This window comes from Pelecanus crispus, chromosome 3 (genome assembly GCF_030463565.1).
Source record: "Pelecanus crispus isolate bPelCri1 chromosome 3, bPelCri1.pri, whole genome shotgun sequence".
In the NCBI taxonomy this organism is placed as follows: domain Eukaryota; kingdom Metazoa; phylum Chordata; class Aves; order Pelecaniformes; family Pelecanidae; genus Pelecanus; species Pelecanus crispus.
Window position 1 is genome coordinate 115,466,457 of NC_134645.1, and position 25,304 is coordinate 115,491,760.

General features: G+C 37.7%; 1 protein-coding gene across 1 annotated transcript in view; it reads left to right on the forward strand.

Annotated features, from left to right (window-relative positions):
* TAF1B (TATA-box binding protein associated factor, RNA polymerase I subunit B) overlaps positions 1–24,287 on the forward strand; it is a 51,976-nt gene extending 27,689 nt beyond the window's left edge. Inside the window, exons 9-15 of the mRNA XM_075708126.1 lie at positions 11,488–11,635; positions 13,739–13,916; positions 14,218–14,264; positions 17,090–17,180; positions 17,636–17,706; positions 19,758–19,983; positions 24,095–24,287. Coding sequence (XP_075564241.1) covers positions 11,488–11,635; positions 13,739–13,916; positions 14,218–14,264; positions 17,090–17,180; positions 17,636–17,706; positions 19,758–19,983; positions 24,095–24,287 — 954 coding nt within the window. The remainder of the gene's footprint in view (positions 1–11,487; positions 11,636–13,738; positions 13,917–14,217; positions 14,265–17,089; positions 17,181–17,635; positions 17,707–19,757; positions 19,984–24,094) is intronic.
* Positions 24,288–25,304: the final 1,017 nt, after the last annotated feature.

The following is a 25,304-nucleotide window of genomic DNA, read 5'->3' on the forward strand; positions in this document are numbered from 1 at the left end:
TTAAAAAAAGATGTAATTCATTGACCCACAAGCTGCTTTTAAAACACACAGATATACTTTTTTCCCACCAATGTCTGTTTTGTGTCCAAACACGCCCATGAAGTACATGTCAATCAACAGATTTGTCCATGCTATTATGTTTGTTAAATAGGAAGAGATTTTATTTTTTAAAGAATAAAATTTGTGGTGTGCTCTGAAAGCTGGTGTTATCAATGCTATTATGTTCATTAATTTAAATATCTGTGTGATATTAATTATACATGTTTCTTTAATCCCTTCATGATGCTGTTTTGGAACATGTTGTAGCCCAGCTACCATGGAATTATTTTCTAATAACTCCTGAGTTTTAGTAAAGAAATTGAGATCAACCTTATGTTAATGTATAAATCTATTGTGCACCCATACTTTAAATACTCCATGGAATTCTGGTTGGGTTTTTTTTTTTCTCTTTTCTTATCCTCACTCTTCTCAAAGTTCTAGAAGAACTAAGAGGTACAGAGAGTCACAACAAGGATCATCAAATGTAGGGACAATTTTCATACAAGAAACAATTTTTATCTACTTCGTTTTCAACCTAAAGAAAAGCTAAGAGGAAGATGGGCTGATAGTTTGTAGAACGTGTTTGAGAGGCAACTGTTCATTGTCTCTTCCAATACAAGGACTGGGGGGCTGTCAGAAAGGTTGCTGGTCTGCAGGTTCAGAATCAAACAGCAGGAAATGCTGCTTCATACGTTTTGTGGGTAACTGGTGAAACTCCTTACGGTAGGATGTTCTGGATGTTAAAAGGTCCAGATAATGACTGGACAAATGCCACGAAATAAAAGGGATCTGGAACTAGAAAATGCAGAGATCTCACCGCTGACTCAGCCACAAATGTGAAGCTGGACAGATGCTTGGTAAAGTGTCATTGTGGCTTGCTTGGTTCCTAAATTCCTCCCTACACATCTCTCTTGCTCGCTGCTGGATGCAAGGCTAAATAGATCTTTTTAGATTGATGTGGTACAGCCGCTTTTTTTTGTGTTCTGCGATTTCAGTTAGGGTTTCACTTTGTGGTTTTTGTGTTCTGGGGAGACTTTTTTTAAGATCATAAAACTTCATTTTCCATTAACTAGTTATCTCACAACAGCTCTTTTTTAAGTCATAGTTTAGGCCTTTAAGTTAGGTGAACTAAATACCGTCCTTTAAAGTTTCAGATTTAGAGATCTGGGGATGTTTCTTACTGAACTTGAAAAACATTGAGGAATGATTAAATGGTAAAAGTATGCAAATTAATTGCTTAAAAGGGGTACCTCTAGCCTATTGCAAAGAATCCTAAGCAATAAAAGCTACACAGTTTTCTTAAGCAAAACTTTGCTTTTTGAAAAAAGAATTTTGCATGCTTGTATTTTTCTAGTGATCCTTTGGTTTGTTTTGGCGGAGGAACTAAAGGAATTGCTTGTTTAAAAACTCACGGTGTAAAATTTCTTACTGTTGAGTAGTAGTGATGATCCCAACACCAGGAGGAAGAAGGAATGCTTGCAAGAAGTCTGGCCTAGAAATGTGGCAAGAAAGAGGAGAAACATGAAAAGCCATGTAAGAGTAAATAAATTCTAGGTCGTGGGGGAGCCATCCTGGAACAGCAGAGATGGCAGCTTAGGAGTTTTTGCACTTGACCTGTAGTATTTCTAAATAGGCTTCAGTCTGTGCAATTTTTCTTGGCCCTTAAAGTAAGCACAGGTCTTGGATTTGTGAATAGATTAAGCTAATATTATCTTCTTTTCATGTCTTTGAATAGCGATTATGGTTTTAAAGTTAAGCATATGGAATTTAAGAATTACTGGAATGAATTTGCTTTTAGCTGGGACTGATGTATAAGTGCACTAGGGTGTAGTCATTAATCATTTCATCTCATATTGTTTCTAAACCAAGATAGCGTCTTAGTTTAGCATGCAGAAAATAATGAGCTGCTCTGTGTATCTTTCCCTTTTCTTCGTTTAATGTGGGAGTTTAAGCCTGCTTTAGCGCATGCCGTGTGAAGCCAGCACAGTTGCAGAATATTTGGTTCTTTTTCTTCTTTTGATGCTGGTCATTCCCCCTCGTCATGCGACGGTGCCTTCAGCTGCCCGGTGGCTGCTCCTCCAGGGCTGGGCTCTCAGGGGTGGTGGTGTGCTGCTCTATCACAAGGTGGAAAACTGGGACAAAGAGACCTGCCTGAGGCAATGGGGTGGGTTTGTGGCACCGTCATGACGACACCTGAAGATTTCCTCAATCCTGTGTCCCTGTATTTATTTTCTTTTTTTCCACACTGGCTTTTCAAAAGTATTTCATATCACTTATTAATCTGCTACTGGCTAATACCCATGTCTTCAAGTCATCACGCAGCTCACAGGAAACTGCTGCCATTCAGATTGTCTCACACTCCAGGTTTTGGTGGATTGCAGATTTATATTTTAGTTTGCATCTGATTCAAACAAAGTAATTCCTGACTAAATCTATTAATAAACTCATGAATGCAGGTCAAAACGTTTGCTCTGTTTTCTCCCAGAGTGTTCAGGCTGGAATGAAATGGCTTTCTGCTTCCCTGGAAAGTGTATCCACCAGACTGGCTTTTAGACACGTTCCTCTGTTTGCTGAGGTCCTTTTCTAAAAACATTCAAGGTCTGATGTGTAAGAGCCTCGTTTCCTCACTAAAATTTGGATGAGCTTAATTGCCATATGATGGGGTTTTTTTTTCTTTTAGTGGTAACTATTTAAAGAATTCAAATTAAGACAGAAGCTGGTCATTCTTGTTTGTTTAAAAATAATCTTCTAAGAGGTATAAAATTCTAGCCATACAAATTCTGTTAATGAGCTATGCTGCTTTTGCTTTCCAAAACAAGCAGTGATTCCTGCTTTGGTCTGCTGGTGTTTTGAGATACCTTATAATCTTAGTTTTGTTGGGGGTGGGTGTCTTTCTATCTGTGGGATTTTTTTTTTTCTGTCTAACTCCTGCATTTTTTTTTCGTGCATTTTAACAGGTACATGCAGTACTTATTCAGGATAGAAAGTGCAGAATGAAAAGAAGCAAGGGTGAGGCTTTTATTTGAAAGAAAAAAAAAAAAGAAGAGCTGAGGAGGAAGTTCACTGCTGAAAGGGTTATTGTAATCAAGTTTATCATGGGAGCTTGCTGTTGTGTAACAGAAACTCTAGCTTGTCCATACCTGTCTTAAAGTATTACTTAATGAAGAAAGAAAACAAACCTACCAAAATATTTATGAAATTCAATAAAATTTGTTCCTAAACTCCTAAATTGCAATACATTATGACAGTTCAGCTCCTTATTGGATTACTCTCTCCATGTGTAGAAAGACTGCATTTTTTAGAAAAGTGCTATTTGTCAGAGTTAGCTTGTGAGCATGATCAGGCTAACGCTCAAGCACGTGTCTCTGTTAGTTTAATAATATTGAAACTCATTTATTCAAAAACCACTTTAGCCAGGAATCATGTAATGAACAAGATGTCTTCCTCTGAAAGTAGCAGGTTAAAAGGTCTGCTATGCATCCAATGAAAATATCTTCTCTTCCACCCCGCATCCCCCCCAGTAAAGAAGTAGATCTGTACTGGATGTTCAGTTAGTTTTTTCTCTTGTGTGTGGGTTGCTGGCTCATCCACATGCCGTCTTGAATTCTTTAGTAAAAACTGCCTGTGTCAATTTAATGGAGTCTAATATCCTAGCACACCTGGATATTTTTTCTCTCAAAAATACATAAACATTGTTTATTGAGTCATCCTGTAAAATTAATCTTTTTTTCTATACAAAGATCCTTCTCACTTCTTCTGCAACAATGATCAGGAGTAATTTGGGATTTTAAGATGTAGTAGCTATTTCAGCTGAGACAGTTATCAAAGGAGAGAGTGAGAGAGAGGCTGCCAGTGTGACGGCTTCTATGATTTTCAAATGGTATCTTGACTTTACTTCCCGCCCCCTTTTCCCCTTTGCCCATTTGTTGCCAGGCAGATAATTTGGGCAATGTGTTTGCCTGGTTTCAAGGTGGACAGATTGATTTCATCATCTTATGTTAACCTTTCAGTTATCCTTTCTGCTTGATGAGAGGCCTGTAAAGCAGCAGCTGTGAGTGTGTGCTTGGTCTCTTTCTAGTGGAAGAAGTCTCATGAGACGCCTGTTTCTTAGGAGTTACCTAAATGGAGTTGTAGCAGTTTCACCCATCTTTGTTCTTCTTGTCATTTGGTTTCCTTTCAATAATTCCAGGCACACCCTCTCGCTGTTACATCACCATCTGTATGTGATTCATGGATATCAGGGTTTGAAGAAATGTATCTGCTCATTTAGTCCACATCAAAATGGCTGCACCAAGTCAGACTCGAGGCTCATTCAATCTGGTCTCCTGTTTCTGATAGTGACCTAGGAAAGGACGTAAGAGCAGGGTGCAGTGGCTCTCCCCAGTGTACTTTCACTCTCGCCAGCAATTCACAAGTCTGGGACATTTCTACACAGCAGTGGTAACAGTGCTTACAATGCCCAGCCTTTACATAGCGTGTGTCTTTTCTGTATGCCCTGTGATCTGGCAAAGAAGGCGTTCATGAAAAATTTAGCTTGAGACTACACAGAATCTAACTGTGCAACAGAATTGACTACATTAATTTTACTATCTAACCTAGCAGGGGAAAAAGGTTTTCGTGAGTGCTGCTTATTTTTTAAAGTTTGTATCCATAATAAAACACAGTGTTAAAGTACGTTTAATTTGTGTGTGATGGCTGTTGCATTAGTTTGCTGCTGTTCCAGGTGGGATGGTGATGGTCCCTGAAAGGAGGACAGAGGTTAGGCAAGGGGGGGAAAAATGTCATTTAAAAATATACATCAGCCCGACTTGTTGGCGTGTGCTTGTACGGGAGGTAGCCAGATCGCGTACTGTGAGAGTACATGCAAAAAATGAAAAAAAAACCCAAACCCAAAAAACCCCCAAACCTTCAGTAATCTAGGATTTTGGGCTAGCCAACAACATTAAGTATGTAGTACATAATGATTGGTTCACACGGTCATTTCATTCAGTTTTAAATACTAATTTTGGTGTAAATTTCACAGCTGATACAGTTATTGTCTTTATTGTCAGTTCTTTTATGTAACCTGCATGCACTGTGGCTGGTGTCCCACATCAGGCTTATGCTGCAGATGACCAGATATATCTGAACCAGTTGAGCAGCAGAAGCAAAGTGAGGTGAACCAGGCTCCACAGAGCAGTCGACTGCTGTGCTTGTTGTTGGCACCTAATTTTACCTTACGTAATTGTAAAGCTAGTTTGGGTTCCTGGCAATGTATGTTTCAATGCAGGCTATATTCAAAGATGTTTACACATGTTAGAGCATCCACTTGATTTATTACTTTTACAATAAATATCTCTTGTTTTATGAACGTGGCTTGCTTTACACAAGGATTGAACCAAAATTCTGGATTGTGTTGTAAAAACCCCTTCTCCAAACCTCGTAACTTGATGTTTTCCAAATCTTCAAGTTAAATTGCTTTCTTAGTCTGTTTCCTGAGAAGTTTAGTGCACTTTTTTTCAAACTTGGTCTAGGTTGACTTGGTCATCTTAAAAATGATGAAGCCTTGCTGGTTTTTAGATAATTCCAAGCATATCCAAACTTTAAATGTCAAAGATTCCCAGAGGCCTACAAAAAGCCAATAATGAAAAAGTGAAGTTGGACCTTATTAGATGCCAGTATTAAATGGTCATTAAAAGAATCACTTAGGAAGGATGTCCACTGCTGAACATGAGCAGCACAGGTGAAGACAGAGCCTTAGAGAATGTGCAGGCATGGGAAGAAAGGGTTCTTGGGATGGAAATTCACAGGTAGAAGGATGGTGAGGAAGGGAACTGTGCTGCAGAAAAAGTACTGAACAGGAGAGGAGGGTGGAAGGGGAAAAATAGAAGAGGGAGAACTTAAAACAACCCTATAATTAATTCTTTTCAGAAAGGATAGAACGTTATCACACAAAAATAGACTGAACTGTGAATATGTAAGTACGGGCTGCTGGGATATTGTCCTGATACAGGAGAAGGAAATGGCTTATACAGTCATCTAAGAAGAGAGTCAGTCAGACCACATTTAAAACACGAAGCTATGGAGCCTGCAAAGGAATCTAGAAAGCCAGCCAATGCATGCTGTTTTCTGCTTGTTGATCAGCAACATTCTGATATTGTCCAAACAAGTAGGAGAGGCTGCAATCTCGGCTTACCCAAAACAATTACCTGTTACTGTGATCTGATTATCATGCTAATAGTTTGGCTCATCTGCTTCTGAAAACCAGCTTGCTCTTTTCTAATACAGGTGAAAAATTCCATGTAACTTTGAAAGATAAAGGCAACCAATTTAAATAGTCTAATGAATATTTATCATTATGAAAATCTTGTTCTAGACACTTCTTCACCAACTCAACAGTGTGTATTTTGTCCTCCTATTCTCAGTTGAAGATGGGGGAAATGTCCTCAAGTAGTACTCATCTCATCCTACTGCTTTCTGGAGAAGACCTGAAGTTGCTGTATTTGTCACGTGTGGGAATAAGATACAAAGACTTTAAAGACAAAGTTAAGAAAAGTTCTCGGTAACCTCTGTACCCAATCTAGACAAGTTATAGACTCTGTCAGCGTTGTTGATCAGTCTTGAAGAAATCCCAGCTTGCGAAACACCTGAAAAGGCTAGCAGGTGGCATAACTTTAGAAGAGTTTTCTGTCAGTCTTCCTGAAATTATTAAGTGCCCTCAAGGGTTTGTAACTGAGTTTTATATGTGGAGTGTTTCCCAGGTTCTCAAAACAAGGTGAAAACTCAGTAACTCCAAGTGCTGATAGACAGGGGAGTTGTCCTAATATTTGGCACAGAAATACAACTTGAAAATATGTAACACAAAATTTTTTAATTTATGATTGGATAAGTGAAAGTTATACTTGGAGAGTGTGTGGCGTATGATCTAACGCTGTCCCCTCTTGTCCAAGTACTCCTCCCTTGGGGTTTAATCATGGGGTGCTGGAGGCAGAGTTTTTTCACCTGAGGGAGGGAGGCTGCAGCTCTAGATCTTGCTTTCCTAGTTGGTTTCCTGGTTGACTTTCAGTGTAACTTGTTTTATCAGGTTCTTTTCTTCTGGCAGAGATACATAGCTAGGTAGAACTTCTATTAATTTTGAGGCTGCTTGTTTGCTGTATCTTGCTTTTTCTTAATATTGCCCTAAACATTTGCTATGTAGGTTGTGTGGAATTTGGGTGTTCTTTCTGTTTTAACCCTCCCAGTATGTATGAAGCTTTTTGCAGAAAAAGAGATTTGCTGTATGAACTCACAGCTCTTTCAGAATTAAACAGAGTATGAACAGGGTATGTAGTGACTGGTGAAAATTATCAGTGCTTGATTACTGAAACACCCTACAGTCTCCGCAGTCATCAGCCTTTCAGCCTTCAGCCCTTTGCTATGATGTGTCCCACTGAGATGTGATCTTGTGTTGGATTCAGCTTATGCTTGCAGTTTAGAGTTCAGGAGATTACTGAGTACTCCTGGAAGCGTGGTGTTCAGTTCAACTTGCATCGTCATGACTCAGCGCTGTGTTGTAGAAACATGAGTACTACAGTGAATGTTTTTGAGCTTAGGGGGTCAAGCCCTGGAAAGTAGCAACTGATTTGGTTGATCTTTATGGTGGATTAGTATGCCTTTCCTAGATCTGCATGTCCAATTGTATTTACATCTCTTTAGGAAAACACATAAACTAAACCCAGTTTTTGTCTGTTAACATCCTTTCTAAAATAGCTCTTGGTATTAATTTTTATTTGTAGTTTTTACACACTTGTTTGCTCTTCAAAAAAAAAAAAAGCAAGCATCAGTTGTCATTGCAAAGCAAAGAGTATTTTCTAGCCATTTTGAAAAAGAACCAGATCGCCTTCTCTAAATTGCGAACAAAAGCTTTGAAACAAAAGTTGGTGTTGGGCTTGAGGAGGAAGGGATGATTCACTAGTAGGACCTAGGAGAGGAAAGCTGTCGTCTGAGCCTGATGCAGTGAGAGAAGCTCAGATGTAAAGTGATATAGGTGCCTACCTTGAGCCTTCCAATTAAGAGCTATATTCCTTAAAGTACCTCTGTGTTAAGTTAGTCTGTTTAGATACCTTCACAGGTGATAGTTTAATCTTTGAGAATGGAAATGCTTCAAATGACTGAATTTCCGTGTCTTAATTTATTTTTATCTGTGATACATTATTAAGAAGCTATTAATTCAACTGCTTTTCATTAAAAGGAAAAATGTATTTTCTTTATATCTAATTAGGAATAGCATTTATGTGATGGTTTTATTTGAATTATGTGGGACTTCAATTTTTCTCCAAATATGCTCAAAAGAAGTTACATATGATTCAGGTTTTGTTCCAGATTGTTTTGGTATTCAATTTAGCACTGCTCTTTAAGGGGAATGGAAAGCGCTGTGAGCCTAGTCTTCTGTAGAAGTCTGGTAATGCGTGTTTTTCTTGTTTCTCAGGATAATCCTGTAGCAGTCTAAGCCAATTTTTAACACTGTTTAGAAAACATAATGAACATGATACAACTTCCTAACTGTTACAAAAAGTTGCATGTGTAATAGTAAGTGACAGCAGTATTGTTCATTTGCTTAAGCATGTGTTCATGCAGTTAAGCAAGGCCGACCTGCAGTCTGAGGGGAGATGATTTAAAGAAAGAAAAGGAAACGTTGGCAATCATTCAAAACAATAAAATTTGAGCATTGGCTACACAGCTTATATTAAAACAGATGAAACCAAATGATTGAATAAAAATGCATTATTTCAGTCTTACTGGTGTTGTGAACATGATCGCTCTGTTTTTAATCTAGTCTAGAAAAAAGAGAAGCCTCAATTAATTCACTCTTGTTCAGGAAAGGTTTGAATCTGTGCACAAAGTGTAAACCCCTGCTAAATTCCTGTTAAAGGCAAGTACCTTATGCACAAATTGACTTGATAAATACGAATACATGATAAAATGCTCTGCTGAATTAGAACCACCAACATGAGCAGAAAAAGCATTGCTTTTTATATGTTTAAAATGGTAAAGTGGCCTGAACAACTGAAAATTATTGCTTTAAGAGGTAAGTTCAAGTAATAATTTAAAATATAAAGAATTAAGAATGTTTAATAAAACAGTTAAAGTATTAAGAAATGAGGGTCAAGTCTTACAGTCCATGCTTATGCAAACTTCAGGTCCTGCTGGGTTCATTATGAGTAAGCATGTCAAAATCTGTCTGTAAGTTCTATTTTGCTCTAGGAGGAAAACCTTAGTAGAGATTGGGAGAACTCCATGCAGTCAATAGTTTTGAAAAGAGAGTTGCAGATTTATTTTCATGAATAAATATGCCAATATGGAATTAGATTTTTTTTTTTTTAAATGAGATTATATTAAAGATTCTGTGAAAAGGTTCTAGAGAATGTGGACCTGCTGCTGAATGGGAACGGGGACATGGTCACAAAGACCAAGGAGAAGGCTAAGGTGATTGATGAATGCTTTTTTTGCCTCAGCCTTTGCTGATAAGACCGGCCTTCAGCTGTCCCAGGTCCTTGAAACCAGTAGGAAAGTCCAGGGGAAGGCAGACTTACCCTTCGTGGAGAAGGAGCAGGTTAGGGAATATTTAAACAAACTGAACATATTAAGTTTCATGGGTTGTGATGGGATGCAGCCACAAGTACTGAGAGAGCTGGCTGGTGCCATTGCAAGGACACTGTCAATAATTTTTGAAAAGTCATGGTGACTGAGGAAGTTTCTTGAGGACCAGAAGAAAGCAAAAATCACCCCTGTCTTCAAGAAGGGCAGGAAGGAGGATCTGGGGAACTAAAGGCCTGTCAGCCTCATATTGATCATATTCCTATTGATAAATATTATAAATAAATACATAAATATGATAAATATGGAAGGTGATGGAGCAAATAAATGTGGAAACTATTTCCAAATATAGAAGGCCAAGACGGTGACTAGGCGTACTCAGCACGGATATATGAAGGGGAAATCATCTGACCAACCTGACAACCTTCTATGAGGAGTAGAAGGCTTGGTGGATGTTCTTTATCTTGACTTAAGTAAGGCTTTTGACACTGTCTTCCACAACATCCTTATTGATAAACTGATGAATTCAAGAACTAGTTAAGCGGACTGCAAGGTGGATTGAAAACTAAGCAAATTCTCAGACAATGTGAAACTGGGGAGGAGTCGTTGATAGACCAGATGGGCATGCTGCCATTTAGAAGAACCTTGACAGGCTGGAGAAATGGGCCGACAGGAGCCTCATGAGGTTCAACAAAGGGAAATGTCAAGTCCTCCACCTGGGGAGGAATAAATACAGACACCTGCACATGCTGGGGACCGACCAGCTGGGGAGCATTTTTCCAGAGAAGGTCCTGGGAGTCTTGGTGGACAAGATGCTGTGAAGATGAATGTGAGCCAGCAATGTGCCCTTGTGGCAAAGACAAACATCATCCTGGGCTGCATTAGGCAGAGCATTGCCAGTAGGTCAAGGGAGGTGATCCTTCCTCTCTATTCGGCACTGGTGAGACACATCTGGAGTGCTGGGTCCAGTTCTGGGCTCCCCAGTACAAGAAGACTTGGACATACTAGAGTGAGTCCAGTAAAGGGCCATGAAGATGATGAAGAGCGTGGAGCATCTGGCAAACGAGGAGAGGCTGAGAGAGCTGGGACTGTTCAGCCTGGAGGTGGAGAAGACTCGACTGAAGAGGTTATGATGTGTGTACGAATACCTGACAGGAGGGTGCAAAGGAGAAGACCCAGATCCTTCTTAGTGGTATCCAGTGACAGGATGAGTGGAAGTGGACACAAATTGAAATACAAGAAATTCCATTTAAGCATAAGGGAAAAAAAAAACCAAACCTTTTTTCTTTTGTACAGTGAGGGTGGTGGAACACTGGAGCAGATTTCCCACAGAGCTTGTGGAGTTGCCATCTATGGAGATATTAAAAATCCGACTAAACATGGTCCTGGGCAACCTGCTCTAGCTGACCCGTGCAAGGGTCTTGGATGTGTTGATCTCAAGCAGTGCCTGCCAACCCTCCACCCTTCAGTGGTTCTGTGATCTCTTAGCTCTTTAGACAGCTCACCCTCAATTGCACCCGTTTGGGTTTTTTTGTTTGGTGTTTTTTTTGTTTTTATTTGTTTCTTTTTTTCAATGTTCTTTTAATTTTGGAGCATCTGGAGACATACTGATCACTTCAAGAAAAACGGCAGTGGATTGACTGCAGGTCTGAAGCAACTTTTTGGGTTTTTTTTTAATATATTTCATGGGCTTTAAAACTAGCGCATTTCACTTTTTTTCCGCAGTCTGGTTCCATTCTTGCATGTGTGTTTAGTCATACGTAGTGCTAGAAGAGTCTGTATAAATTATTCCGTACTAAATAACACAGAATTTCAAATGGATAACTAATTTAAAATCAGTAACAAATATGGTAATAGAGCAAATGTATAACACTCTCTAACCCTGTCTTTCAGTCATGGCCTGTATATGAAGAAGTATACAACAAAATGCTTGAGCTTGCAGCATTTTTAGACCTGCCTCGTTTTCCAGATATAACAGACAGCTGCTTTCTTCATCCAGACATGTTGTGCATGAAGTACTTGATGGAAGCTAATTTACCTGGTAAATATTTTCCCAAACCTGAACTGATAAAATTTTTCTTTGGTTTATTAAACTCTAGCCAAAAAACTTGAATTACTACTTTAAAAGTGCCTGCTCTTTTCCTTCTAATTTATACCTGTTTAAGCTTGAACTGAAAGATAATTTCTATAGAAAGCACCTTCATCAAACATTTAGAGGATGTATTATAGGCCCAGATATGCAGGGGCACTCTGGTGCTGGCACTCTAAGGCTATGGAGTGGATACTTCATTTCAAATCTTTCAGTATCCATGTGAACCAAGAGGCACTAGTCCAAGTCACTTGACTTACTAACTAGCTAAATGATTCGTGAAGTTGGGACCTGATTGCTTAGCACTGGATTGTCATATATAATAGTGAATATACATATTCTATGATATTGTACATTAGCATTAATTTTAGTATTAACAAGCAATCCTGTGTGACAAATCAGCTGCTGTCTCACTTGATTTCCAATTTAATTTTGAAATCGTATATTGCATAAATATTGAATATTTTTGTTTATCCTAAAATTATGTCTTGAATATTGAATTGCCAAAGAAAGACCAGTAAGTCCTAGTCTTTTGGGCTACCATACTTCCTATCAAATACTACTGTCACTGAAGATGAGTTATACAGACAAATAGCCTGTAAACTAATATTTTTTTTTTTCCTCAAAGCATTCCAACAATTAATTGTTTGGGTTTTTTTCTTGTCTTATTTTGCAGTTAGTTACATTGAATAAAGCTACTTGCCTTTTCTGTGTACTCACAGTTGAACGAAAAGACAAACAACAGATTTAGGGCTAAAATTCCAGAGTAGAAATTCTGATTTTGTAGTTTTACACCACTGTTGCGCTACAGCCTATAGAGGATCACATTATGTTTCAGATTTTGAGGTATCAATGGAATCAAAGAAGCAGCCAGAAATTTGGCATTTTCAGATTTATTAGAGAAATACAAAGCTAAGTACTCTGAAAATTACTGTGAAAGAAGAATATATTGTCCTTTACTTTTTCCTTGCAACTAAACTTTTTATCATGTAGAAGCATTTTTTTACAATTTGAAAAAGCAAAAAAAGACTACTATTGTTGTCTAACAACTAAAAAATAAATTAAGCTGTGAATTGGCAGTGCCTCTTAAGGCATAACAATAATAATGAAAAGGCCATTTTAAGTATCTGAAATAAAAGAAAACATACTGACAGTATTTATAAGAAAATTTGGTTTCCAGATTTTGTTTAACTTTTACTGTTATGTACGAGAGGATTAAAAACGAGTTCCTGCTGAACTCTTTGTAAGCAGCAAGAGTATAAAGTATAGCTGGATTAAGGTTGTACTTAGTCATACATTGCTAACCTTTGTGGAATCCGAACGTGATGTAATCAACTCCTGCGTTTCTTGCTGAACAGGAAAGGTGAGAAATTTGGGGGATTTGTATCTGTGAAAAATAAGCACAGAGTAATAAGAGACTGTATAGATATCATACTGCTGCTTTTGGAGCTGTAGTTGTATCTTTTTGACGTAACCCGGCTGTACAGCGTACTGCCAGTTTTAACCTTGGCTGGGACTGCCTGTACCTCAGCCGGGTTTTGTCAGGGTAGCAGCAAACGTTGCCCTGCCATGCTGGGCTGCTGTTTGTACCCAACTTCTTTAAAACTAGCCCCTGCTCCTCTTCACGGTACTGAATCCGTCCCTGCATGGGTGTCTAGTCGACATGCAGGGAAAAAGTTTGTGACAAGTTTTTGGCTTTTGGGGTTTTGAAACTATATTTATGTAGATTTAAGATAGGCTTTCCCACAACAATATTCAGGATGATGTACCAACATCATTTGAGTAACATCAAAACACTATTAAAAATGTGATTCCCCTCCCCCCTCATGTGAATATATACTAAGTCACAACTGTTTTCCATGTAAGCACAGTGAAGGTTGCCTAGTATTTTAAAAAAATACCCCAAAATACTTTTCAGTCTGAAAAACACTGCTGTCTGATGGTCCTAAAGGACATAAGCATTGTTTTCCTCAAATGACCAACATATTTGCACTGTAAAAGTAGCTCTACCTTATCTCAACATACTCATTTTGTATTTTTATTTACATTAATCAGATGAATTGCATAATTGGACTTGTCGAGTGGTGAAAAAGATCTGTATTGGAGAAGCGGATTTCCTGACTCTTGTGCCTGGAAATAAGTCAACAAGAAATGTGAAATATGATGTTCTTGCTGTAGCAGTTATTGTAGTTGTGCTCAAATTACTGTTTTTATTAGATGATCACTATGAATGGTAAGTGTACAGGCAAATCTGTAGCAAAGCCCAAATTTCAAATAGTGCAAATGATCGTCTTGGATCATTCTTTCTGTAGTTATATTAAATTTATGGTATTTGAATTTTGATTAAGTTCAGTAGCATAAAACATACACTGAAGGCATTTTAAACATTAAATATTACTTCTTTTTAAAAATCATCAGTTGGAATCTGAAACCTGGAATAAAATTAGTCTGTAATTTTTGTCAGTTGTATTTGAACTTCACATGAAAAGTGCAATATTTGGATCTACAAAATAGCCTGATTTTTTTTTTTCCAGGTTACTTTCAGACTTAGCTGAAGAAAGAAATAAAAATAACAAAGAAGGTACATAAATATTGTAGTAGAAGCAGTCTTACGATTTTGTAAATGAAATAACTTTGTAATCGGGGTTAGAAAGGCTTGTCTTACTGATCATTAAAACGTGATTTTGTCACTTATTCTTTTAGGGCAAATCTTTATTCAAAGAAAACAGTAGCTCTTGTTCACATAAAATCATCTCAGTTTACCTGCATAATTCTTATTGTACTGCATAGGGGAATTTGGTACGCATTTTGCTAGGTACTGTTCTGCTTCTCCTTGTGCATGCCTCTTGTTTTAGAATTTTATGCACGGTAGGTGAAGGTGGATGGATATGCAGTAAAGAGGGAAGGCACTTTGATCGTAAATAGCAGATAGTTATTAGGGGCATCAAACCACATTTATGATAAAATCCAAACTTGTTTAGTCTTGTTAAATAAAATGTCTTAGTGTGTAACATATTTCAGATGTAATCTATTTTCTTAGTCCAAATAATCCTGAGAGAGTGTGGAAAAGCTAGCAGCAATTAAGATAGAGAAGATAACGGTGTGAACGTGGTTCTTTGAGGGCAGAAAGACCAAATCAAAGATTAGAAATCTTCAGGAAGATGTTCCATGGCTTGATCCAGATCACAGCTGAAGATAAGATCAAAGATGTGTTACAGTGGTTTATGTTTTAAGCCTTCCATCCAGTTTTGGGTCCATTTTGACCCTTCTGTTACTTTTTAAAAATTTAAGTCAATAATGAAATCAGTGTTGGCCATGAGTTGAGCACAATTACTGCTGTATCTAGAGATAGTCATCACTGTTAACTAAAACCAGTAATTCTCATTTTTGAGTGGATACACAAACTTATTTTGGATCTTTTTTTTTTTTTTTCCCTTTTCATTTCCCTTGAAAACCTGAAGTACGTAATAGGGACAAGAGTAGCAGTTGTGCAACTGCTTACAAGCTGAGGCTCACAGCCATTAATGTCCTAATGGGGTTTCTTCCTTATTAACAAGTCTCATTGCCCTTGGGAATTAACAGCTCATTCTTTGCCCACTTTTTTACTTCAAAATCTCCTGGTGCAAAATGATCTATATGCTATGTTACATTGTCCCTATCCTTAAAATTTTGGGGTGACGGTGAGCAGCTGCACAGAGGAGCTGATGTGAGAATTTCTGTTAGAGCACTGCTTACTGCCAGAGCTCAAAACTGCCTCTGGCATTTTCCCAAAGTTAGCGTGCTGAAATGAATAATGGTTAGTACTGAGTTTTAAAGATCCAATTTATGTTGACTCTATTCTCAATTTACCTATTTTTCTCTAGTCTTTTGGTTTTTAATTAAAAAAAAATAGTATTTCAGCTCCTACAGTTTTTCAAGACAGACTGGAAGCTGTACAGTAGATAGTTGTAGTTACCTAGTGTGTTTGTGTGTGTATGTTCTATGAACTGCACACATACACAATACTGTTTATGTTCAAATAAACCATGTGACTGAGATGTATATATATCTGTATGTATCACACAGCTGTGTATTTTCCAGTCAGTGCAGCTATATGAACATCGGACTAGCAGTAGTGGCCAGGTAAATGGTTATTACAGTGTAGCATCATGTCTCTGACAGTGGTTTTGCTTGTGACAGATGCTTAATAATTTATAGGAAGTTTTAATAATAATTTCCACTCCCTTCCCTCCCCCCCCCCCCCCCCACCCCGACTGCCCTCCCAGCCCTTTAGGGGTACTTACTGAAACCTCTGGGTTTAAGGCATTCATAAAAGAAGTTGTACCTACGCCTCTGAATTTTAAGAACTACTGAAGGGTCTTTCTTCCTTTTGTTTGTCTGTTGCTTTTTGAGTCCATCTGTATTTCTAGCATCTGAGACATCCTGTGGCAGGATAACTTGAATAGCAAAAATGCAGATAATACAAAACATATATAAGCTTGATTATAAGAACAGTATATTCACCTTCAAAACAGTTTAAATAGCTAGCTGGCAAAGCTAAGCATGATGCAAGCATCGCATGCAGTGCAGCTGGGGTGATGGGGAAATGCAAAGCCTGGTTAATTCACAATGCAGATAATCCACCCACGGGTAATGAGAGTTGATTATATTTTAAATATATAAATCTACACCATAGTTCTGTTTGGAATTCTTATACTTACTGTACCCAGTTGGTCTTGAGTCCTGTGCCTCTTTGGAGCATCGTTGAGAAATGTGCTGCTAGAATGCCATATGCCTTAATGTTTTTGCATGTGTTGGTAAATATTTGTTCACATATCAATGAGTGAAGTTCCTGTGCTCAAAAACATGGGAGGCTGATACAAAGCGAATACAATTGTCTAGTCCATCCTTCCTGCCCTGTAAAATTTCATGGATAGTGGGATAGACAGTGGGGAGTTGATGAAACTATTTGAAATCTTACATCTGAGCTTGTTTAGATCTTATTTGTTTAAACCTAAGCTTGATGTATAGTTTGATTAATCCCTTGAGGTCAACTTTCAAACAGAGGAAGGCCACTTCACACTGTGGAGATCTAGGTCATTTGGTAGAGAGAGGGTAGTTTCTAGGCTTAACTTTCGGAAAGGAGGGAAAAGGGTTGAATTGTGCTAATCTGTGAAATCTATTCTAAGCTAAGGCACTTCTTTGCACTTCTGATGACATGCTGTTCTTTCGCTGCATTTCTGCATTTCTCTTTCTTACAAAATTGTTAGATCAAGTATGTCTTCTTAAAGCACACAGAATTCAGGATAGGTCTGCATGCAGGGTGGACCCTGGAAGATGCAGGGTCTAACTGTGTGGCGACCACCTTCTGTGTATGACATGTTTCTTTAACTTCTTCCCAACCTAAAATGTGAATGTTTTATTCAGGTGGTCCGTATTTTGAGCTCAAAAAGTGGTACAAGGTTATAAAATGTTCCTTGGATAGAGAGCAAAAGAAATTGGATGAAGAAAGAGCCAAGTAAGAGGTTTTCAAGTACTTTACCTTTTTTAAGGTAGACAGTTTTATGTGAAACTCTGACCCCTGCAGAAATTAAAAAGGTTAGGAATTTGCTCCACTTCCCGTCCAGCAAGCTTGGGTGAATAGAGCAATTAAATCCCTATCTTAATTTTCTATTTACACTCGTAATGTTTCTCCAGCATATTAATTCAATACTCACTTTCTGTGACAAGTAGCTTATACAACGGAACAATTAACTGATTACAGTAAATCTAGGCTTACATGCCTCAGTTTGCCTACTCTGAAAAAAGACTTCCTAGATGTGTTGGAGGGGCAGTGGCTTTTAGTAGCACTAACCATTAGATTACTTTTACTTTATTTTAATAGCTCTAGCAGTATTTTAAGAAATCACTGTTCTTTTACTTGTTTGCTCCAGCTTTCTTTTTCCTAACAATTCTTATGTCTCTTACTGGTAGGTATCTGTGGAGATGTGAAAAGCCCCTGTTTTATTCAGCCAAGAAGAAATCTAAAGTTCTTAAGAGAAGACGTGAGTAAACTTTGCCTCTTCCCAGCAACACAGAAATCTGCTCCAACTTTTCCCATCATGGCAAATCTGCAGCCCTGACTGTGATAACATTTACGTCTTAAAATACTTTCTCTTCTCTCTTTCATCTCTGGGTACAATTAATGTAGTACTATTTTGCAGCCCATGGCTGGAATTCTTCAAACAGACATTTTCCTCATGCTTAACTGAAACTGCCTTTGCCAGTCGTCCTAATGACCTACTGAACCTCATCTCTGAGTACTCTGTCCTCATCTTCACTGGTTGGTCAGCTGCCTTTATGTAACTTCTTCATGACCTTCATGAATTGTTGTTGGTCTTCCATAGTTTTCCTGTCCCTTTTCTCCTTTACTTCCTTGTATTCTTTGGTATGGATATCCCTGTATGTCCTTTGGTAGACCTTGCATGTCCCTCTTCTCTCCCACTCCTTCTTGCAGTCTTCTATAGAAAGTGAGGAAGGTTTGTCTGAACGTGGCTTTACTTGAACAGCTAGCGATATAGGGTCAGAATGCAAGTACATCTACTTTATTTTAGTAGCTCTAGAAGTACTTGTAAGAAATTACTGTGTTTTACGTTGACATAAAAGCAAACAAACAAAACAAAAACCCCACGTATCTATGGAAATACGGAAAACCAGAATTTTATTCAACCAAATTAGATCTGAAGTTCTTCATTCTACATTTAATAGTATCTAGTGAGCAGCAGATATTTGGAGAGAGATGTTAAGTGTGGAAAGAGATATTTTTCCCTTTATGTACTCTTCCAGTTTCTCGAAGTGACTGGTTCAGGGACTTCTAAACAAGTTGTATAATCCTCTTTGGTTTGAGTACCTCATGTTGGATTTCTCTTTCAAGAATGCAATTGGGGTTTTTTGAATGTTCTGACTCTTCAAAATCGGGTAGGGGTGATCCTTCAGTCAAGGCACGTTCCATGGAAAAACACAGTTAGGTTTGTTTATTTCAAGCTGATTGTTTGCTCAGATGTCCTTTAGTTCCTATGTTTATAAGAAAAAGTGAATAATGATTCATTGTTCATGATTTCTGTGGCACTGTAGATTCCTCTTCTGGCTCTGCTTCTCTTTGAGCTAAAAGAGCACCACGTAGATTAAAACAAATTTAAAATAGTAGAGACAAAGAATGCCTATGCAAAGAAACACTTACGTGCCAGATACAGGTTTTCAGAAACCTTCCTCACCCTTTTTTGTGATGGTAGATCCTAGTATCCTCTTGAAAACTAAGCTTCCCAGTCCTTGTATTACTTTAGGATGTCTCTTCTGCTCTTTTTCCAGTTTATGAATTAGTTTATTCATATACAGGTCATAAAAAGAAGTTGAAGCTCCAACAACAGTGCTTTTTCACCTGCTTTTTACCCTAGGAAAACAAGGCTTAGGCGGTTATATTGTGTGTGCTGATCTATCATCATACCTTCTTTCCCTTCTCGGCCTCAGTAACTTACAAAAGTTTGTCATTCTTTCACTAGCAGTGGAGAAAGGTGGAGTTGTTTTTTTTTTTTCCCAGTTGAAATCTGCACTATGAAAAGTTTAACCTTAGATCCATATGTGTATGAAACCAGGCTTCCTTAATTCTGGTGCACAAGAAACTACTCAAAAAAATCTTAGCCAGTCTGAGTGATAGCATACAACCAGGTAAATGTAGCGAAAGGCATCCTGGCATGTGTCTTCTGTTAGAATAAAAATACCAGCAGTATCAAATGGATTTTGCTGTTTTTACTTGGGGAATCCTTTTGGAGTACCCCAGTAGTAATAGCATTAGGTATGAAAGACATAGCATTTTAAGTTGCCTTTCAAAATCTTTTCTTTAAAATGTGACAGAGTTGAATTTTAAATGGAGTGGGGGAGAGAACATACAGACTTTCAAGGTTTCTCAGTATTCCATAGAGAGGTTTAAAGAAAAAAAAAAAAGGAAAAAGAAAAAAAAAAGCACAAATACCCTATTATTCTTCCTGTATTAATCACCTCTAAACAGTATTCTAATACTTAATACTTCTGCCGTGTTTTTTTGTTTCTGTTTGTACAGAAATGGTTGTGAACTTACAAAATCAGTTTGGCAAGCTGTCTGGTTCAGTGCAACCTGCTGAAAAGCCAAAGCCTTCAAGTTTTCAGTTAAGTTGGTCTGAAGAAAACACAGATGGGAGTTGTTTTCACGGGCATAGCCTGAAGGGAATTTTGCAAGAAAAATGTGGTGTGCTTACTGCCATGAACCCTGACTATTGGCTGTGTACAGTTAAACTATGTACTGAGAAGTAAGTATTCAGATTTTTGTTAAATACATTTTGGAAAGTTCTCCTGAAAGTAAAGTGCTATATACATTTTTACAAATGACAACTATGGGGTCTGTACACAGCTATGTATTCACATATAGTTAAAATAATTTGTAGAAAGGGGTGTGTGCAGAATGGTTAGTCTTGGATTGGGAGTAGACAAATTGTAATATGAAGAGTGATCAAAGTGAGCTTTTGAGAAGAGAGGAGATGAGACAAAATCAACAACTAGAGTCACATGGCAAGAGTAGCAGCTAGATATAAATATTCACTTCGCTTGCTTCTTCATAGTATTTTAGAAAAAACTTGCACCACAGCTCTCCAGAGAATGGGAAAATGGTTCCATTCCTTTCTTCCCTGGCCCCCCCAAAAAGCATAGGAAATTAATTTTTTAAATCACTGTCCTTCTTTTGCAGTGGCCTTAATCAAAATTACAGTTAAAGTTAGCAGTCGGAGTTCAAATAAGCACGCAATTAATGCCTCCAGAACATATTTAAAAAAAATTAATTATGAGTGAGAAGGACTCTATCAGTATTTCATCTAAGCATATCGGCAATCAACAGTTGTATTTTTTTACAAGCAGAAAAGTAAAAGAAGAAATATGGGAAAAGAAAACATTTTGTGCTATTAAGGAAGTTTAGTGTCTGTCTTTACTAGAGAACTGTCCCAAATCCTGACTTTCGCAAGTGAAAAGGAATTTTATTTTTTTAATTAAGGGTATATTGAAACAGTCATGCTATTTGTTAGTAATTTTTTTTTCTTTAAAGGACCTAAGTAGCAAGGAGAAGGATAGCCCAGCTAATCCAGCCTTGTACAAAGTTATAGAGCTATTTCAGTATCTGCCTGATTTGTGTCAAACTTCTGACTCTAATATCTTCTCCTCTTGTGTCAAATTCTGCAAAAATTGGTGAGTTTTCTATTTGGTGGGTGCTGGCAGAGAACCATGGCCAGAGACAGAGAGCAAAAGCCCTGCTGAGGGAGCGCAGGAGTTTGGAAGCATTTACTCCAAAGAATCGAAAATATCTAAAATAGCGTTTCTCACAAACTCCCTTGGTGGTGTAGATAAGGCTTCTGGATCATAGATCAGATTTGGTTTCTGCCATTGGTTGTATCATGAAATCCTAATCCAGAAAATGAATGTACTGGTGGGTATTGGTGAAAAAGATGAACTTTGCAGATGGATTGGATTCTCCTGAATTTCTCCTGTGTGCAGTTGCAGGGTGTTTTTGGAAAAGAAGTCGGGGTACGTTAATGTGAAATGAGATTTCATTAGCGCATTGAATAACATCCTAAATCTTTATCTGGTGTATACTGCTAAGTGTCATGCTTAAGAGGGCAACAGCCCCTACAAAATCTTAGTGATACATTCTTCATTTTTAAAGCATTAAATATTCCCCTTGAAAATAACTGGCTTTTACATGTATGCAGTCTTTTCTGTCTTTCAGTGGATTTATTTGCTTATCTTTGTTTTCCTTTTCACATTACCTTTCACATATCCACTGTGACAGAAATGGGTTGGAATAATGTAAACACAGTGTTATATTACAAGAGCTTTGGTTGTATGGATTCATTCTTTTGTATGAATAAGAAGCTTTTTTTTTTTTTTTAAGGGAGGAGAGGTAATAATCCTTTTACCACAAATTTGCGTAAATCTTATGTACACACTGAATGAGTAGATATTTCAGTGTGTGTTTGTGTGAATAATCTTTCATGCAAAGTCTGTTTTTAAGCCTACATTTTCATATGTAATATATTAAAATGTTAATGGCAAACTGTCATAGCCTTCATGAAACAAAATTTGAATTTAAATTCTTACCGGTTATATTTCCCATTATATCATTTGCAATGCAAGTAGTTAATTATACATCTGACACTTACTTAACTTTGGAAAACATCATCTACTCCCTCAGATATGAGGTTTTATCCTATGCAAGTGTGTGTATGTATAATAGAACTAAACCCAAACTTACAAATTCTCTTTCTCTAAAAATCAGCATGGTCTAACTGGGACTACTGAAATGCTTTAATCCTAGGACTAAGTTATGATTTCAGTGTGGGCAAAGCTGAGATCGGTCAAATGGTTGGTAGAATGCTTTTACATTGTCTTTTATTTTAAAACTTCCAGTTTTAAACTGGATTCTAAATTGATTTGGTATAGAAGTCTTTAGGTGATATATATGATGAGGTATTAAAATCTGTGAAAAATGTTGAGGAAAGTGGATTTCACTTATTACATCTAAATTTAAAATCACTTGGGGTTTTTTTAGCTCTTCAGAGATGCTCTTAGCCTAAATAGCACAAAAATAGCACAAAATGGGGCAAAAATGTGTGTGTATTTAGGTACTCTTGTGAAAAGTGTAACTGCAGTTAATCAAATAGATGCTTTACAGTATTCACGTAATTTATGCATTTGCCTCAGAGTCTACAATATCACTTCCCGCCATCCCAAAAACTGAGATTTGACACCTAAGTTGCCATAAGAGCTGTAATTGCTGAATCTCAGGGTTAGGACTAGGACGTAGCAAAATGTCTTAATTCATATTAGCCCAAAAATGCAGATTAGGTTCAACCAACATTTCTCACTGAAGCTTGAATTTAGCAAACGCGTTGGGTTGTGGGGTCAGCCAATTCATTCTGACACTGCTGAAATGTCTAATTTAATTTAGTTTTTGTAAGAAGTCACTGGCAGCTTTCAGGGAACGTGAGGTAGGGCAGAGGATGGGATGTGCAGTGCAAGAGACCTAATTTCAGATTTCCAATCTGCCAGATTTTGGGAGCCTTTGAACAAAGACTCTGCTCCCCGGAGTGCGGCTTGCATGGCACTCCAGGACGGGTCCGTCTGTTCCTCCAGTTTGAAGTAAAATGTAAATGTTTGTTGGGCCAGAGGGAGCGAGCAAATGACTCTATAGTCTAGTAATTAGCACACTTGCCTGTAAATTGGGACAGACAGGTTCCAGTCCTTGTTCTGGTGAATATTTAAGACCGCTGCTCTGAATCAGACAGAGGGGAAATTTTAACTCTGCTTCTCCACATCCCAGGGCAGTACCTAGTTAGCTAGAAGACGCACAGGACTTATATGGTGAATAGCACCTAAATCTCCGTATCAATGCAAAAAATTTTTTTAAAAATTGAAACGGCTGGATTTTATACTATTTATATTATATATATTAAAATATACTGTATTTTAAACTTACCACTCTTAATGAAAACAAATTTGGGTCTAACCCAGAACAAGGTATTTTTCCAACCTAAATTGCTGAACTTAATGTTTACAGAGCTATCTCTGCAGTCCATGTCATCTTTTGTTCAGTCTGACACTTGTTACCAGCAAGTCCAGTCTGCTATTTTCATTATATACTTCATCAATAAAATCACCTCATCATTTTCATTAACATTTTCACTGTGAAAGCTACAAAATAATTAAGCAGAAGGCTGCTACAGCACTAATTACTTTCTTTAGACCTGGTCAATGTTTGCCCCAGTGTTTCCTGTATTACTCCATTGACTTGAACTTAGCTTTTCTCTCTTGTTCCTAGACAGGTAATTTATATTTAGCCCACAAAGGCAATGGAAAAGAAATGGATGGGTTATAATCCCATGGCATAATGTCAGGAAGAGGAGAGGGGACACTAGGGAGAGTGTGGGCAAAGAACAGAGAAAAGAGCCTGGGATGTCTGCATTGGATAGTCTTAGAAATTTTAAAAATAGGTTAAGGTAGCCTTATTTTCACACTCTGCTACATTTGCTAAAAGCTGGCAGAATGAACACTGGTTCAATTTAGTCCAGAAAGGCAAGGAACATATTCTTTGCCTGGTTGAGTATGATCCTGAGTCACAGTGCAAGAAGCTTTTGCTTCTTACCGTGTCTGTACCAGCTCTGAACATGTCTTGGTCTGGTCCTCTGTTTCAAGGTTTTGCAGGAGTGGATCCCTTCACAGAATTGACACTGTAGACCAGAACTGTGATTTATGCTGTAGGTAAAATGTAGAGTTTTCCTCTAATTACAATTAAATATATAAATGCTAGCTAAATACTAACTAAATACAATTGTAATTCAGGGCTTTTTTTTTTTTTTTTCCCGCCTTTCTTTTCAGATTGTGTGGTCATCTGGCTCATTACAGAGAAGTGGACTTTCCCCAGAGTTACCATTTTGTACTAAGGTTATTCTCCTTTCTTCTGAGGATACAGCCCTCTTATATTCATGATGAGGTGTGTGTGATAGAACACAAACTTTTCAATAAAAAACTCTGTAAAAAGCCAAAATACAACACAGGCCTAAGTAAGTAAAAAGGCCTAAAAATAACTGTTAAAACCGTGTAAATTGGTTGGTTGGATCCCAAACCATGGTATTACATCTAAAGTTATACTGATCCTTTTGCCTGCATGGAAATTTTTTGTTAAGATAGTAGTGCTGAGATCTACTACTATACTTTAGTTGTAGTGTCATTTTATCTATAATTTAAGTCACTGGTTTCCAGCTGGGAAAGTTACCAAGGAAACTGTTTATCACAATTTATTTCCTCACTTTGCATCAGAGCCAACAGGAAGCTATGAAATTACCATTTTTTTGGCATAATTGTACATACTTTGAGTGTACTGGACAGCATGTTAGCATCTAATTACATTCTGAGACTTTACAATTAAAATACTATCTCTATTTTTACCTACTGTTGTAGGACAGCAAATATATTTCTAGAAAGTAACGTTTACTTCGTTTTGAAATAGTGTGTTAACAAATAAAAGGAGCAGTTGGTTGATGTTTTCACTGCAGTGAGTTTTTTAGTCATTGTTTCTAAACAGGCTGTTCTGGAGCAACTCTGGCACTGTTTTCTACCTTTCCTTGCATCCTGAGTATCTCCCAGTCTCTTGTTATGCCTGAGCCTCTCATTCAAGTTAACACCTTTCAGGTCCATGTTCCACTCCAGGCTTCACAGATTTTTGCAGCTACTTTTGTAGCTGGGACTGTCCATCCTATTTCTTGTGCAGCGGTAACTGCCAGGTCCTCCTGTCATTCTTCTTTTGCAAGGCTACTGTTGTTTGAATTTCTTCTGATCGCTTTATAATCCAGCATCTTCAGCAGCTTGCGCCTCAGCCATTCTACCAGTTTCTCATGCTCAATCTTATTTATGCACTGTGTTTTTAAACTGTCCCAGACAAATGTGTAAATGAAGTTGGGTGCTGCCACTACATTAAAGACACCATAACTGTATGTTGAACAGAGATGTTGAGTAGATACCCAGATGAAGAATGCTGCTTTCAGTTGAATGAAATTCAGCAACTCTGACCATCAGTACGGAGTACAGA